This window comes from Stegodyphus dumicola, chromosome 10, assembly GCF_044657685.1.
Source record: "Stegodyphus dumicola isolate Sdum_Otavi_A_Nest chromosome 10, ASM4465768v1".
NCBI classification, from domain to species: domain Eukaryota; kingdom Metazoa; phylum Arthropoda; class Arachnida; order Araneae; family Eresidae; genus Stegodyphus; species Stegodyphus dumicola.
The window spans coordinates 126312082-126327992 of record NC_140777.1 but is presented as its reverse complement, the minus strand read 5'-3'; the positions used below and the strand labels follow the sequence as shown (position 1 = coordinate 126327992).

The 15911-nt window shown below is 34.9% G+C and overlaps 1 protein-coding gene across 1 annotated transcript in view; it reads right to left on the bottom strand.

Moving 5' to 3' along the window:
• Positions 1–15911, bottom strand: part of LOC118200891 (murinoglobulin-2-like) — a 215983-nt gene that overhangs the window by 14391 nt on the left and 185681 nt on the right. The window contains exons 26-27 of the mRNA XM_085825147.1: positions 6085–6263; positions 1123–1335 (exon numbers count right to left, since the gene is read on the bottom strand). Of these exons, the coding sequence (XP_085681273.1) occupies positions 1123–1335; positions 6085–6263 (392 nt within the window). The remainder of the gene's footprint in view (positions 1–1122; positions 1336–6084; positions 6264–15911) is intronic.

Sequence of the window (15911 nt, the reverse complement as noted above, 5' to 3'; positions counted from 1 at the left end):
ATAATTAACTAAGCAATTTGTACAGGAGTAACCTCATGCAGATATTTATCTTCCTTTTTCTAAACATTTTTAGAATGACATTTTTGACTTTTTAATTTCATGAAAATATTTGAGTAAAACTTTATAAAAAATATTAATTTATTAATAACCTTTATTAATTAACTATGCAAATACAAAATTCTATTAAGTGCTATAAAATTGCATCAATTTTCTACTTATTTTCAATTTTAAATGCTCAAGTTTCCTTCTTACTTTTTTCAGCAAATATTTATCAGTCCATTCAGAGGTATGAAATATAGAAGTAAAAATACCCTCTTTCCTTTTCTTATGTTCCCAGGTCATTATTCAAAAATGTACTTACAACTTTTTTAAAACCTGGTTTAGAACTGCGATGTTTCCTCTTTACTTTCTTTTCTCCTACGATGTTTTGTACTACAACGTTTTTCCCTAGCGTTGTTTTCTCCACGACGTTTTCGCCCGCGATGTTTTCGATGAACACCGATATATCAAACCACTGTACTTCGGAAATATTTACAGAATAAGACATTACTGCATAACAGATTATCAGAAATTACCTTATTACTGTTGACTTTTCGACAGCGGCAAAAATGAAATGTTCATCTTTTAAAAAACAATTATTCAATAGTATTAATCTTCCCATAGTCGAATGGTTATCATCAGGTATGCATAAGATGCAGTTTGTTCAGTTTTGTTACTTAAACTTACATTGTATAAAATTTAATTTGGTTTCTTATTCTCATTTTTTATACTGTTCTGAAACGAAGATTCCAGGCACGTAATTTAGTTTCGACCAGAGCATATTCTCAGTTCTTGGTTAAAAAAAATCATTTTGTCATTTTATAACTAAATTATGATCACTATGATTGTCTGACAAATTACATTTTTATCACCGAAAACTCTGCGCTAGAAGGAAATAAATGTGCGTATGCCTTTCCCTTAGAGTACATAAATCTAATCTCAATTTAAATTTGCATAACGTCAAAATATTGTTTGATTTATACTTATTTACACAGTTATTATATGAAATATTTAATCCTTCTAATTAAAAAATTTATAAAAAAGAAAGGCATAATTATTTCCTGTCAAAAAAATATAACTCACTTGCACTAAGGCACATCCACCTCCTACAGCTTGGAAGGCAACAACAGTTGGTAAGACCGGGATGTTTGCTGTTTGAGTTACCAGCCTATTATTTTCATCCAGTTTGAAGTTTTGAATAAGTTCATCACTTTTTAGGACTAAATCTATATCCACAGTTGCTTTGGAAGTTAAGGCGGAATATTTGGCCAGAGCTTGTAAGGCAACTATTGTGTCCTGTCAGGAATATAATCACATGAAAAAGTACATGAAACATATATATATTTAATTTTATCTTTTGATATAATACATATTTTAGATTTCAACAGTATGTGTTCTTATTTTATGGCTTTGGCCTAAAATTAATAACGTGTTGAAATCAGGCGTCTGCCTAAGCGAATTTGAACTTCCGCCTAACCGAATTTTGAAATATTTGCGGGGTAAAGTTCCCCGCAAATATTTCTTACGAAACAAATCCCTGAATATTTTTTTTTCCTTCGCGACCGAAACAAGATTCGAGGCTCAATTGAGAAGAGCACGGATAGAGGAATGTGGGCAATATAATAAATAATTTGTATCACATTGCCTTTTTTAAACTTTGCGTATTAAAATATAGAGAGTTAGTGCATGAATAATAGCTTTTCGTGAAAAAGGAAAGCAAAGCTAACCAAAGCTGAATCACAATATCCTACCGGCTATGTCTTTTTGACACGCCTTTGCAAACCTGGTTTCATTTTCCTCTTTACGTTTTTATTGAGCCATTTTAATGAAATATATTTATTATACATAAAGTTAAAATAAAACACTACAATGCCAGGTTGCTACTTTGTGCGCCATTTCTCTGGGCGCTCTCAAAACCTCGCATGCATCATTTTCTTCAATCAATTCTCAAGTGCTCGATCCAACCTTCAGTGACCAGTTTTCAGAATCTGCTCTCATTTAATGTTCAAGTATTTCGGTCACGAAGAAAGCAAAGTTGCAGGAATATATTCAACAGAAATATTACAGATTTTAACTGCTGTTGCATTATTTCAGGTTACTTTTTTGCCTAGTACACCCGCTGCCACAAATTCCGTTGTCAATTTTTTTAATTATATCCAAATAACAACATAAAAAGATGATTGTGAAAACAATTTTTAATTAACGTTTTTTGTCAAAAATTTTTGTACTTGTTAGGCTACAAAATTCCGAGTATTTAAAATACCTATGATAGCTTTAAACATAAGATAAGGACAAATTTTATTTTATTTTTTAACTGTAATTACTACAGCAGATTAATACATTGAAATTTGGACAAACTGTAAAATAAAATTATATGCACTTTGATTAAGTAGTCTTAAATAATAAATTGCGTTATTTAGCTGGTTTATAATTTATGCATTTTTAGGTTGATATCATAAACTCACTTGCAAGTTCTTAAATATAGCCAGCAAATAAAAGTAAGGGAAATGCATTGATAATTAAATTAATTTTGCAATGTATTTTCTTCGGTGTAATATATATACTACAAAAAAGAAATAGTTAAATTTAATTAAGATGAACAAAATGTCTACAGCCTTTGCTTGAGAGTGACAGTATGCTGTAAGAAACTTAGTACAGAATAAAATGTTGATCAAATTAAAATTTCATAATGCAAGTTAACCCTTCGGTAATTGCGCGATTAAGCAATTGTTTTTTCCCAAATACGCGCAATTCTGTCAGTCGTAATTTGTAATGCGAATATAATGCATAATGCGAGCATGTCCCCGGCGGTGCGTTATTGGAATTGTGAGCTGAGCGCGGGTTATGGCTGAACTCGATGATGCCTCTCAAAATGTTTATTTTTTTTTTTAGTTGATTGATTACCCTGTGACTCAAACTTCTTAAGGAGGCGGTAAATCAGGTAACAGTATCTCGACTTGTATCTAGCACACTAAATATGTATCTATTTACCCTACTTAATCAGCAATGACAAATTTTTTATCAAATTATTTGTTCTTCCGAAATTAAAGATATGGAACTTACATATTTAGTTTGCCATTAAATTAAAATTATGAATAAAAAGTGCGTTGGTTAAAAGAGTATCCTTTGCGTGTAAATGCACAAAAAAGTGGCATATGCATATATTAAAAATCTGAACATTTCTTATAATAAGCAGACATTTGAGTTTCAATTTTTCGGTTTTATATGAATTTTAATATCTTAAATGAAAATTTAATTTATTCGTTTTTCGATTTTTTATCTCAAATGAACCAGGAAACACGTTTTCGAAACATATTAATCGACTTTTATGAAGCTTAATTCATTTTTCAACTGATGAGTTCTCATTTGGAGTTTCAGTAAAAGGAGATTTATTTTTATATTATTATCTTGTATATTTTTTGCATTTTGCATTTTCATTTTTCGAGTTTGTACTACTATGAATTCTTATTTTAATTTTTATTTGTTTAGATAAGTGTTAAACCTCTTATACACGGTGGCAATTATTAATATTGTTGAGGAACTGCCTTGCTTTGACTCCGATTTACTTTTAACTTTAGATGCTTTGACTCCGATTTACTTTTAACTTTAGATGCTTTGACTCCGATTTACTTTTAACTTCAGATGCTTTGAGTTTATTTTACTTCAATCCTGCAGCTATAGTGCAGGACGGGTATAAGAACTTTGTTTTTAATTTTTAAGCCTATTTATTATGTTTCTTTATGTATTTATATATATTACAGAATCACAAATTTTTGTTTTTTTTTTACATTTCTTTAATTTTCCTGGCCTTGATTGAGTATTTAAATATTTTTGGAAATTTTTCTGGTTTTGAATTTCATCTCTTTTAAGTCTTTGTGCATTTGGTCTCGAAAGTTACCTGGGTTATCTGTCTATGGAAAGGGGTGCCTTCAATGACTTTCTTAGGAAAACTTACTTGTATTCACATTACACATGGAGAGAACCACGAAAATCCATCATGCATTCAGCCCGTTTGTCGGGATTCAAACCTAGTTCAAACTAATAATGTTCAGCGACTTGACCGCTCGGGAGCTGTTCGACCTATGATTTAAGAGAGTGATCAATGTTCATTTCACAATTTAAGGCCATTCACCTTTAGCGGCACAATTTAAGATTTAAAGATTCTTTTACATACAAGGGGTGATCAAATGAAAAGGTACGAAACGACACGGTGGGTACAAATGTAGACTTTACAAATGTAGATACAAATGTAGATATTCAAAATATACACCATAGGCCTGAGCACAACGATCCCACTGATGAACAAGCCTCAGAATTCCTTGCTCCCAGAATTCCTGTGGCCGTGACGAAACCCAGTCTTTCACAGCGTCCTTGAGTACGTCGTCCGAGTTGAAGCGCTTCCCTTTCAAGTGTTTCTTCGGTGAACCAAACACATGAAAATCGCAGGGCGACATGTCCGGACTGTAAGGCGGATGGTCCAACGTCTCCCACTTGAACTTGGCCAGTTCCATGTGTGTGACTCTGAAGACGTGTGGACGCGAGTTATCATTGAGCAGAACCACTCCCTCCGTGAGCAGCCCCGATTTATTGCTCTTGATGGACCTGCGTAGGAGTCAGAGTGTCTCACAGTACACATCGAAGTTAATGATTTTTTTCTGTGCTCAAAGAATTCCGCAAGTAGCGGACCTTGAACGTCGAAAAAGCCGGTGAGCAACACCTTGCCTGCTGACGGCACGGCTTTGAACTTTTTAGGGGAGGGGACGACACATGCTTCCCCTGCATGCTGTCCCGCTTTGTCTCTGACTCGTAGTGATGGCACCAGGTCTCATCACCTGTGACGATCCGCTCCATGAAAGTGGAGTCTTCCTGGTACCGAAACAGATGTTGCAGTGTTGAATAGCTAACACCTCGCTGCTTCTCAGTCGTCGAATTTTGCAACGCAAACGCCATCCTGTCCTCATACGGAGTGCCGCATCATTTGGGCGCCGCTTTTGATAAGAGCTTCTGCTCTTTCCTGCGCATGCGTGCGCCCGCGCATGCTCCTATACCAATCAGAGACTCCAATCACATCCCGAGATGTCTCGCTACGTTCTCCCATGGCGGAATATGCAAATATTTAACTGTTACGTTTTTACGTCGTTTCGTACCTTTTCATTTGATCACCCCTTGTAGTAACTGAAAGAAGGTTAACAAAAGTTACGGTCGTCCGCGATCTGAAAATGCTTCAGAATGTGATATCAAGAACCTGCAACCACTTTTTAAGTAGTGATTCAGGCAATAGACTGCCCGTTCAAGAGAGATCAAGAGCAGCTACTCCATTCAAAAAACATTCTCCGTCAGTGTTGGCTCAAAGAAGCAGTGAAGTGATTATAAGATGGTTTCGGATTTTTCACATTGCCATAGGAAATCGAACAGCTACAATTCTATTGCCGCACAAAAGTTTAAGGAAACTAAACTCAATGCGAGAAAACTAATGGTTGCCCCACTCACTTCATATCTTGAAAAGAGTACCAGATATAGCATGAATTATATGCACACAAATGACCTTCCTTTAAGTCAAGAAAGAGTTCATTTCGAAGCAATTCCATGACTTGGCGTAGAATGAATGAAAATGGCCATAGCGAGCTGCTTAGAAGGCACGATAAGGCTATATATATTTTAAAATCTTGCTGTTAGTATTTTTATTTATCGACCTGCATTTTATTTACTAATTCTTAATCTCGGAAATTAACAGTATACAAAATGTTGTTTATAGTTTGATCCTACATTTAACTTTTAATGAAAGCTGTACATTTAGCCATATGGCTTTTACTAATATAAGTTATTCTTTAAAAAATGAAAGTAATTTCATTTATAAACAGGAAATAGTTTACCCAAGCATAATTTTGTTAGCCTTCGAAAATAATGAAAGTTCTCATTTGTTCACGAATTAAATGAACAAATATAAATAAATTTTGATATAATGAACTGTATCACATATTATTCAGAGTTCTTTGAATTTAGTTGAAGAATTTATTTAATTTGTTGTTTATTTTTGCTACTTACTTGAGTAGACACGAAACCTCCATTAGAATTCCTTTGTCGAGCAATCCATTTCACAACAGGTCGAGATGCAAGAATACCATCTCGCTCGTATAGTTCCAGAAGAGCGAGGACGTAATATCCCGCAATTTCCACACTGACTGATTTCGACTTGTGGTTTGTCTCCCAATATTTATTACCACCTACGAAGAAACAAATGCTCATTCAACGAAAATACGATCTTGATCACAAAGCATAACATTAACAATTTATTATGAAATTAACACTTGTTTCCTTTAGGGCTTTTCATTCATGTCACCGGAAATATAACTGGCTTCTAATTACAAAAATGCTCTAATTGAGGCAAAGATTCTTGTTTTAGCATTTGTAATTTTAATCCCTTAACGCGCCAATAAAAATTTAGAGAGAGGTCTTTTTCAGCCAATTATGTTATTATTTATTTTAACTCAACCTCTTTAAACATCTCTCTTTATTTGAAATCAGAACTGTAGCAGATATACTCTGTTGCATTCATACCTGAAAAAAAATTCTTCAACGTATTTACTCCGGTATCTAGAAATAATTTAGTTCGGTGTACCATAATCAAATTGGTTGAGTGCATCCAGAGGTTTTAAAAAAACAGTTTTGAAAAATTTATGTAATTTGAATTTTTATATATTCCTCCTAAGAAATGGAACACCAAAGCAGCGTAATTCTTTCCCTTTAAGTTCATTCTGTGATATTATTTTACCTTTAATTAACAATTTTGTTACAATTGGAACAGTTTTCACAGGAAGAATTTATAAGTTTTTTCAAAGCCTAAAATTACATTATTAACATTCTCATGAAGTTTTAATACTTTAGAACCATAATCTAATCATAAAACAAATCACTGAAACTACAAATATTTTTCAGTTTTAATTAATGTAAATAATATTACATGGCTACTCTTTAACACTAAAGCCTTTCAGTGTTTTCTAGAATATAAACTCTGTAAGATTGTGTAAATATAATCTCCATTTGAAAAACATTATATCTCAGTAATCTGCGTGTAAATGCTCGTCACTTTAAAACTTAATATTTGTGTAAGCTGATGGTTTATTACTTCCTTGTACGAAGTAAAAAGCAAGTATTGTAATCGCGAAAAACTTCAGGCATCATATTTCAACGAAAATATCCATTTTGACCGCTATCGAATGCAATTTAACAATGTTTTTGCGTGACATCCGTACGTAAGGACAGAATAAAAGATTCTTTTCCGCCAAAAAAATTATAAAACTGATTTAAAATGAATTCTGAAGAGAAATTTTCGTGGCGTCTGTGCGTATGTACGTATCTCGCATAACTCAAAAACGACTAGCCTCAGAAAATTGAAATTTCGTATAGGACTGCTATAGCATGTAGATGTGCACCTCGTATTTTGGTTGTAATCGACCGCACCAAAAGTATATAAATATATGTATATATATATTTATCCACTCTGTTACTAGGCTCAGTAATCTCAGTTTCTTTATTCTTATATGTTTGTAAATTGGGCACTTTTTGATTACAAAAAATGAGTGAATTATGTTCTTTTTATTTTCCGGTTAAGGTTCTTATGCCTTTACTAAATCTACATGCGATATTTTTAGAATTATTAACACTTTAAAAGTTGTATAAGTGCCGCTAAGGCTTTTGCAATGGCGGCAATGTTTGTTTACATTTGAAACAGCAAAATAGTAGATTTGTTGCCAATCTAGAGAAAGTAAGCTTCGCAAAACCAAAGATAACGTTTTTTTTATTATTGCGAATTAGATCATGCTTAATCCTTTCTGGATTTTTTTCGAGAAAGTTAGCGTTTAAGATTTACTTCGTAATTTTCAATATAGATATTTTGAGTTTTTATGTATTTTTGCCTTATCGCGAAGTGAGAACTGAATGAATTGAATGAGAAATACAAAATCGTCTGTGAAAACTGTACCTTTTTTGTTTTGTATGCTTAATTTCTTTTATACATCGTTCTAGATTTATTATAGTGATTGAATAGAACATGTGGCAACGACTAGATAATTCTTCAAATGATATAAATTTTGTGTAGTTTGAGTTATAATGTGAACGAAATATAACGCTGTTAAGTGAACCTAGCGCCAGAATATCGTTATGGTAAACAAATATAGTGAATTTTAAAAAATGTCTTTATTCTATTGTGGTTTATGCGCTGTCGGCGAAGTAGATTGAATTAAATCCAATAAGTTTAAACGAAATGCAAGAAAAAAATCCCTATAATTTAATATTCCGTACAAGGAAGTCATGTGGTGTACACATCAGATTTTGTTATATTAGTTTTAAGATATTATGAAATAAATGAGCTTTTAAATTGAATTGCCTACTTTAGTTATTTCCAGCGTTCCAGCGTTGACATCAGTATCTTGGTTAACATGATTCATAAAGGAGCAGAGGAAGAAATGAAGAAATAGGAATGACAAAGAGAAAAATATGATGAAAAAAAGAGAAAAAAGAAAAAAATATGGGTGTTGTTTGGGTGCCTTCAGCTGATCAATATTTAGGTTTGCAAATAACATTTTCGAACATGAATATTTAAAAACGTTCTCAGAGGAGATATTGAGAAGCTAAATATTAGCTCCTTCGGGAGTAAATATCAACATTTGAGCACTTAAATTTAGTTCTTTCCATACGCTCGACGAGTTAACATCATTATTAGAAAATTAAGAAAAATTATTCGAGAGAGATCACTAGAGACTGAAAAGAAGGGTTGAACGTTGTACAGGATGTTTAAAGCATTATTCAATTCATTACAGTGTAAGGTTTATATTTATTTTAACTAACATTTATTTTAAGCTATCTTTCCTGTCAAGCCTTTACTTTCCCCTAGAATTGCTAATGCCAGAGTATGTAAATTGTAGTAGAACGCGCAGTATATTCAAATTTTAGCAGAAGTAAGTTGAGTTTAAATAGAAGGGAAACGAGTTTGTATGTGTGCTTCTTGAATCGCGAACGTGAAGGTTGATAGGTAGAAATTTAAGAACCGCGCGTTTCGGCCTGTGTGCCTATCTCGGCAGTTCGTTGAATCTTTCAACTGCTTAATCAGTAAGCTCGCTGAATTTCAACTGTATTTTAGAACGCGGTTAGGTTAGTTACGATTTCAGAGTCTCGTAAGTAGTGATTTAGTTGTTTATTCATCCTGTCATTAGTTTTTAGATTCACATTTCTGTTTTGTTTAATCGCCGGGTCGGCGTAGTTTGTGAGCGTCAAGTGAACGCAGCTGTTATTTCTAAAGTGGAATTGAAAGGGCTTTTAAACCCTTCTTACGTGTTTGTGTAACTTTACAGTTCATAGTAGTCACTACCACAGTTGCTGACAAGTTGGGGCCATCACAATACTACATTAGCGCCCGAACATCTTACGAACTTAGATGGCCGAAAACTGGATGGAAGCTCCTGTACAACTCCAACAGCAAGAAATGACGAACCACTTATAAGGGTTTGGATACCTGGTCCAAACGATGAGAGCATCTATCAAGCCAAACGTCAATTTCGACGGAAAAAATTCGGTGGCGATATTTTTAGAGGGTCTCGAAAATCACTTCCAGTTATACCCTGTGCCTGAAAGACAAAAAGTTGCCATTGCCACGTCTGCACTAAGAAGACAGGCCTCACTATGGTGGAAGAGTATAGGGAAATTTTTATTAGGAGAATTCGGAGGCCAAACATATACCTTTGAAAATTTTAAAATATCATTTTTAAAGGCCTTTCCCATAGTGAAAGACCGAGCAAAGCTAGAATCCGAATAGTATAGTTTTTATCAACGTAATATGGAAGATTTGACGGACTTTATTCTGCGAAAAGTTAAGCTGGCAGACATGCTGTATGGAAAGAAACCCGACACAGAGATAATTGAAATAATTTTACCAAGATTGCTACCTGCTGTCCAAGATTACTTGGAAATCCGAAATTCAAGCACCTTGCAGGAACTCTTCGAGTTGGCGGTCAAGTTCCAAAACGGAAGAATAGCGGAAAAATCTAGAGGGGCATCGTATTCTCAACGTCCCCGAAGGCAATTCTCAAATCAACAGACCGGAACCACAAATCGCTCTTATGGGGGAAAGAGCTATCAAGCCAACTCATCGTAGCTAGAAAGTCAAGGCGCAAAAAAAAAAAATTTGAAAAAATAAAAAAAAAAAGTCCGCGTACCCCAAAAAGACTGAAGTTGAAATGAAAGCTTTAAACGATTAGAGGGGCCTGTAAAAGTGAGGGTCCAGACCCCCCGAAGTTTCGAAAAAAAACCCTCAAGAAGATACCTAAATACGGTCGTGGTAAAAAATTCACAATTACCAATTATACAAGTCTTGGTTGGCGATGTACCAGTGGAAGCCCTTATTGATACAGGGGCAGAAGGTAATTTTATGAGTGATAAATTTTTCAATAAGAATTTTAATAGATTACGGTTATTTAAAAATAAAAATACAGAAATTATAGCGGCCCAAGGAAAAATCTGTCAATGTATCGGGGAATTATCATTAAAAATACAGATAAAAGATGAGAGCCTTTAAAGTATTAATTTTTGTGGTGAAAAATTTACAGAATCCATTCATCTTAGGCATGGACTTTTTAAAGGTCGCGAAAGCCAACCTAAATTTTCAGGAGAATTCGATTATGCTGGAAATGGATCGGAGGGTGGTGGAGCCAGTGAAACAACCGCAGATAGACTTGAGCCATTTGAGTGTCCATGAAAGCCAAGCCATCCAGCAAGGGGTGAGTACTTTTTCCAACTTGTTTTCAGAACGGCCTGGTAACTGTCAAATTGTAACACATGATATACAAATAAACTGCCTATAAACCCTGTAGGACTAACCCCTACCGGTATGATCAACAGAAAGAGCAAATTATTGAAGAACACATTCAGGAAATGCTGCAGAACTAGATAATAACGCCCTTAAATAGTGAGTACGCGAGTTCAGTCGTACTATGTAGGAAAAAGAACGATTTCCCTCCTTCGGATAAAAGGGCTTGGAGGTTTGCTATCGATTACAGATAGAGGAAATTATTAGAAAGATTAAGTCTACGAGATACGTGACTACGTTGGACTTAACGTCCTGCTACTATGAAATAGCTATGAGATCTGAAGATAAACATAAAACCGCGTTTATCGCAAAATCGGGCACTTATGCAATTTTACGCATGCCTTTTGGGTTGTGTGGGGCCCCGTCAACATTCCAGAGAGTTATGGACATTGTTCTAAAGCCTGTCCTAGGAAAATCGACTTTAATCTATCTAGATGATATAATTATAACGAGTAGTACGTTGGAACAACATATTAAAGACTTGGAAGAGGTTTTTAAATTATTAAAAGAGGCCGGTCTTACAATTAACGCATCAAAATGCAAGTTCGCGACTAAAGAACTTAAATATCTGGGCTATAAAACTTCGCAAAAGGGTATAGAAACTCAGGATTCAAAAATAAAAGCCATCAAGAATTTCCCACCTCCCAATACCGCCAAGAAACTTTCTTTTTTCCTTGGGTTATGTTCTTATTATCGGTCGTTCATAAATGATTTCGCGAATATTGTTGAACCGTTATTAGTAATTAAAAGAAAAAAAAGTAAGTTTACGTGGACAGCGGAAGCAAATACAGCATTTGAAAGCATAAAAGAAGCGCTCATCAATGCCCCTGTTTTGTAATTCCCGGAGGGGGACGAAAACCTGGAAATTGCAGCAGATGCGTCGGACTATGCTGTGGGTGCGGTTCTTATGCAAAATAGCCATCCTTTGGCATTTTTTAGTAAAACGTTGAATCATACACAAAGGAATTATACAGCTACAGAGAGAGAAACATTAGCCGTATTAATGGCTGTACAGAAATTTCGAGTTTATTTCGGCAAAGCGCCAGTAACAGTCTTTTCGGATCATGCGGCTGTTGGTAGACTTTACTCGGGGAAAAACCTAACGCCCAGGTTAATAAGATTGGCTTTAAAACATCAAGAATATAATCTAATAATTAAATATAAAACAGGGAAAGAAAATAATGTAGCTGACGCACTATCCCGAATAAAACTGGGCGGTGAAGGGAATGAACTCAAATGCGCTGTGTTGTCTTCTAAAATTTTAGATTCTAGAGAAACAATTATTGCTGAATTGAAAGCTGATCCTGAATTTGGAAGTATTTATGCTTATTTAAAAGACCCCGAAATCTTTGAACATAAAGATGTCGCCGCAATAAGAAGTAGAGCAGAAAACTATGAAATAATGGATAATTTATTGTTTTATACGAAATCAACAAACGAAAATTTTGAGTATAGACCAGTCATCCCAGCCTCTCTTCGATTGAGCATTTTGAAGGAATTACACGACGCGCAAACATCGGGTCATTTAGGGGTCAGAAAGACTATAAAAATGGTACGCGAGGTGGTATATTTCCCGCAATTATACAAAATAGTAACTGCGTATGTCAGGTCCTGCAACCAATGTCAATTAATAAATGATATTAATTACAGCCCGGCCGGGTACTTAAATAGCATTCGCGCTACATTTCCGAATGAAATTTTAGGCATAGATCTTCTTGGTCCTTTTCCCCAGAGTGAGTTAAATAAAAATCGTTTTCTTTTAGTAATTGTAGATCATTTTTCAAAGTGGACAGAAATTGTTGCACTTAAACGCGCGTCAGCCAAAACAGTTGCAGATGCATTCTTACACAGGTACATTTTAAAATACGGTGCACCGATAAAAGTCATTAGCGATAACGGTAAACAATTCGTTAGCCAAATTTTTGAAAACATTTGCTCTGGACTTGGCATACGCCATATCAAAATGGTTCCGTATAGACCACAGGCAAACATCGCAGAAAGAGTTAATAAAAATATTGTAAAAATAATTCGAAGCTATGTTAGCACACATCACAAGCGCTGGGATGGCTACATAAATGAGTTAGCTTATGCTTTAAGAACAGCAAATCATGATACTACAGGAAAAACTCCAGCAGAATTATTTTTAGGACGTAAGTTAATTACGCCACTAGATAAATTCTTTGTGCAACAAAGGGAAGAATAATTAAAACAAAAAGATATACAGAAACTTATTGATCAGGCGGTTAAAAGTTCGGATACGGCAAGAAATAGACAGAAACTTTACTATGATCGAAAACGCCGTGAAGCAGATTTTAGAGTAGGCGATAAAGTGTTAAAGCGGAAATTTTCTTTATCAAGTGCCCCAGATAATTTCACTGCAAAATTGGCTCCAAAGTTTGAAGGCTCTTATGTAATACAGGAAATCAAAGGAGTCGTATTGTACCTTAAGAACAAGAGAGGGTAAACCTGCAAAGCATGTCCCTACCAGGTGAAAAAATATTATAATCAATTGTTGTTGTAACACAAAAACACGAAGATTCCCGTTTGACACCACACATGGTGGAGAACCAGGGTAAAGTAAAATTCATGTTTGAATATTTGAATGAATGTGAATGTAAGCAGTTAATTAAGGAAAAGAAAAGGATCGAAAACGAAAACTTTATCGAGTGTTAAGAAAGTGTAAATCAAAATGTATTTGGAATATACTGATACTTATTCCTTGCAAATGCTGGAAGGAAGAGAAAAAGATTGATTGATGAAGACCAAATAGCAGAAAGGATCCTGTAAGAAGATATTGTATCCTAACCATCTACAGAAACGATTGTAATTGTTTTAGGCAACAGTTTGTTTTATGTAAACGGGGCTCTTGAGTCTTACGTCAGAATATGAAAACTTTTTCAACAGGTCGTTTCTAGGACCTGCTTCCAAGTTTACCAAATTCTGGCAGCGGCAAATGTAGGGTTTATATTTATTTTAGCTAACATTTATTTTAAGCTATCTTTCCTGTCAAGCCTTTACTTTCCCCTAGAATTGCCAATGCCAGAGTATGTAAATTGTAGTAGAACGCGCAGTATATTCAAATTTTAGCAGAAGTAAGTTGAGTTTAAATAGAAGGGAAACGAGTTTATATGTGTGCTTCTTGAATCGCGAACGTGAAGGTTGCTAGGTAGGAATTTAAGAACCACGCGTTTCGGCCTGTGTGCCTATCTCGGCAGTTCGTTGAATCTTTCAACTGCTTAATCAGTAAGCTCGCTGAATTTCAGCTGTATTTTAGAACGCGGTTAGGTTAGTTACGATTTCAGAGTCTCGTAAGTAGTGATCTAGTTGTTTATTCATCCTGTCATTAGTTTTTAGTTTCACATTTCTGTTTTGTTAAACCGCCGGGTCGGCGTAGTTTATGAGCGTCAAGTAAACGCAGCTGTTATTTCTAAAGTGGAATTAAAAGGGCTTTTAAACCCTTCTTACGTGTTTGTGTAACTTTACAGTTCATAGCAGTCACTACCACAGTTGCTGACAAGTTGGGGACATCACAACACTACAACAGAATCAAAAAAATAATATAAGAAAAATTACTTTAAGGATTACAACTTATCGTTATGCTACATAAACACCGTAATAATGGAGAAACAGCGGGATTTCAATAAGTTGAACTCGGTGTCGCAAAGTTAACTATGGATTCGGATAGATTTCTGACTGTTGCGTCTTTATTTCTGCCAGCGAAGTATATAAGTTATTATCAAGAAGAATCCATCCCATGAAGTTTTTAAGTTCCACCTTAAAGGAAAGAGCTTCGAGCAATTTATAATTCCACAGTGATAAGACTTTGAGAAGAACTGTAAGAATATATAAGAATAAAATTTTCTCTTGTGAACTGCTTGCTGAGGGTAGGAAATGCTGATTAGTTTAAGAAGTGTTGCACAGCCTATGCCTATCATCATAATTTTTAATACACTATAAGATTAATTATTAGTTTAAAAAGTGTCATATCTAATATTGAGTCTTATACTCGTATATTTCATATGATATTCCTAGTGTTTGTACAGAATCTCTTATTTCAAACAATAATAGTAATCGATAGGTCAATCACAATAGCAATAATGATTATTACAGTACAATATGAGAATTTTGTAGTCATCCTCTATTATTTGTTTCTGCTCTAAAGGTGACTTATTTCTTGATTACAATTAATTCTTCTTTATTCTTCTTTCATCTGTTGATATAACCACAATCACAACTGCAAAAATCAAAATACTACATATCCAGTGCAATTTTATCGAGGCGAAAGAAAAAAAAAGATTCGTGCATATATGCTGCTGGACAGTTGCTAAGGGCTCATCTGAAATTGCGATGTAACATAACATTAAGCGAAAATGGAAGCTAAAAAGGATAAAATACTGTTGCCTCAACTGCTCCGACATTAGAATAAAATACATTTATTGCTCAAAAGTACATCCAAAGTAAAAACCTGTTCTCTGGATGCTGTGAACAGAGAAAAATGCATATGAATGACAGCAGGCACCTTTGAGAAGGCATAGTAAGTATCATTAAGGGATATGCCCACCGTAGAGTGCGATGCAACTTTCCACACATGGTGTCATGTTCTTCAAAATATTATCCAGTAACTGAAATTAGATCAAACTAACGAAACTTATCGTGGCAAGGAGGCACGATTGGAACTGTCGTTCACAAAAGGCTGGGGCACCATATAGGTGACAGTAAGATTTTGCTCTGTTCCGCTCCCAATTTTGAAGGAGGGCAACGCAAGGAGGACAGGTTCGAGGGTCTCTCACCCCTCTTTCCCTACTACTCCAACCTCTCGAGTCGCCTTATATTTAGAGTGTCTCCATGGCGTACAGACACTATATACTTACAAGCATCTATGCCTTTTCTGGGATTCGAACCCGGACCCTCCGGTACGGCAGTCAGAGCCGTTAACCAATCCCGATTGGGCGGCTCCTACATTTTATATATGTTAGACTGCTCATAAAAAGTAAATTAAGTATTCTGAAGA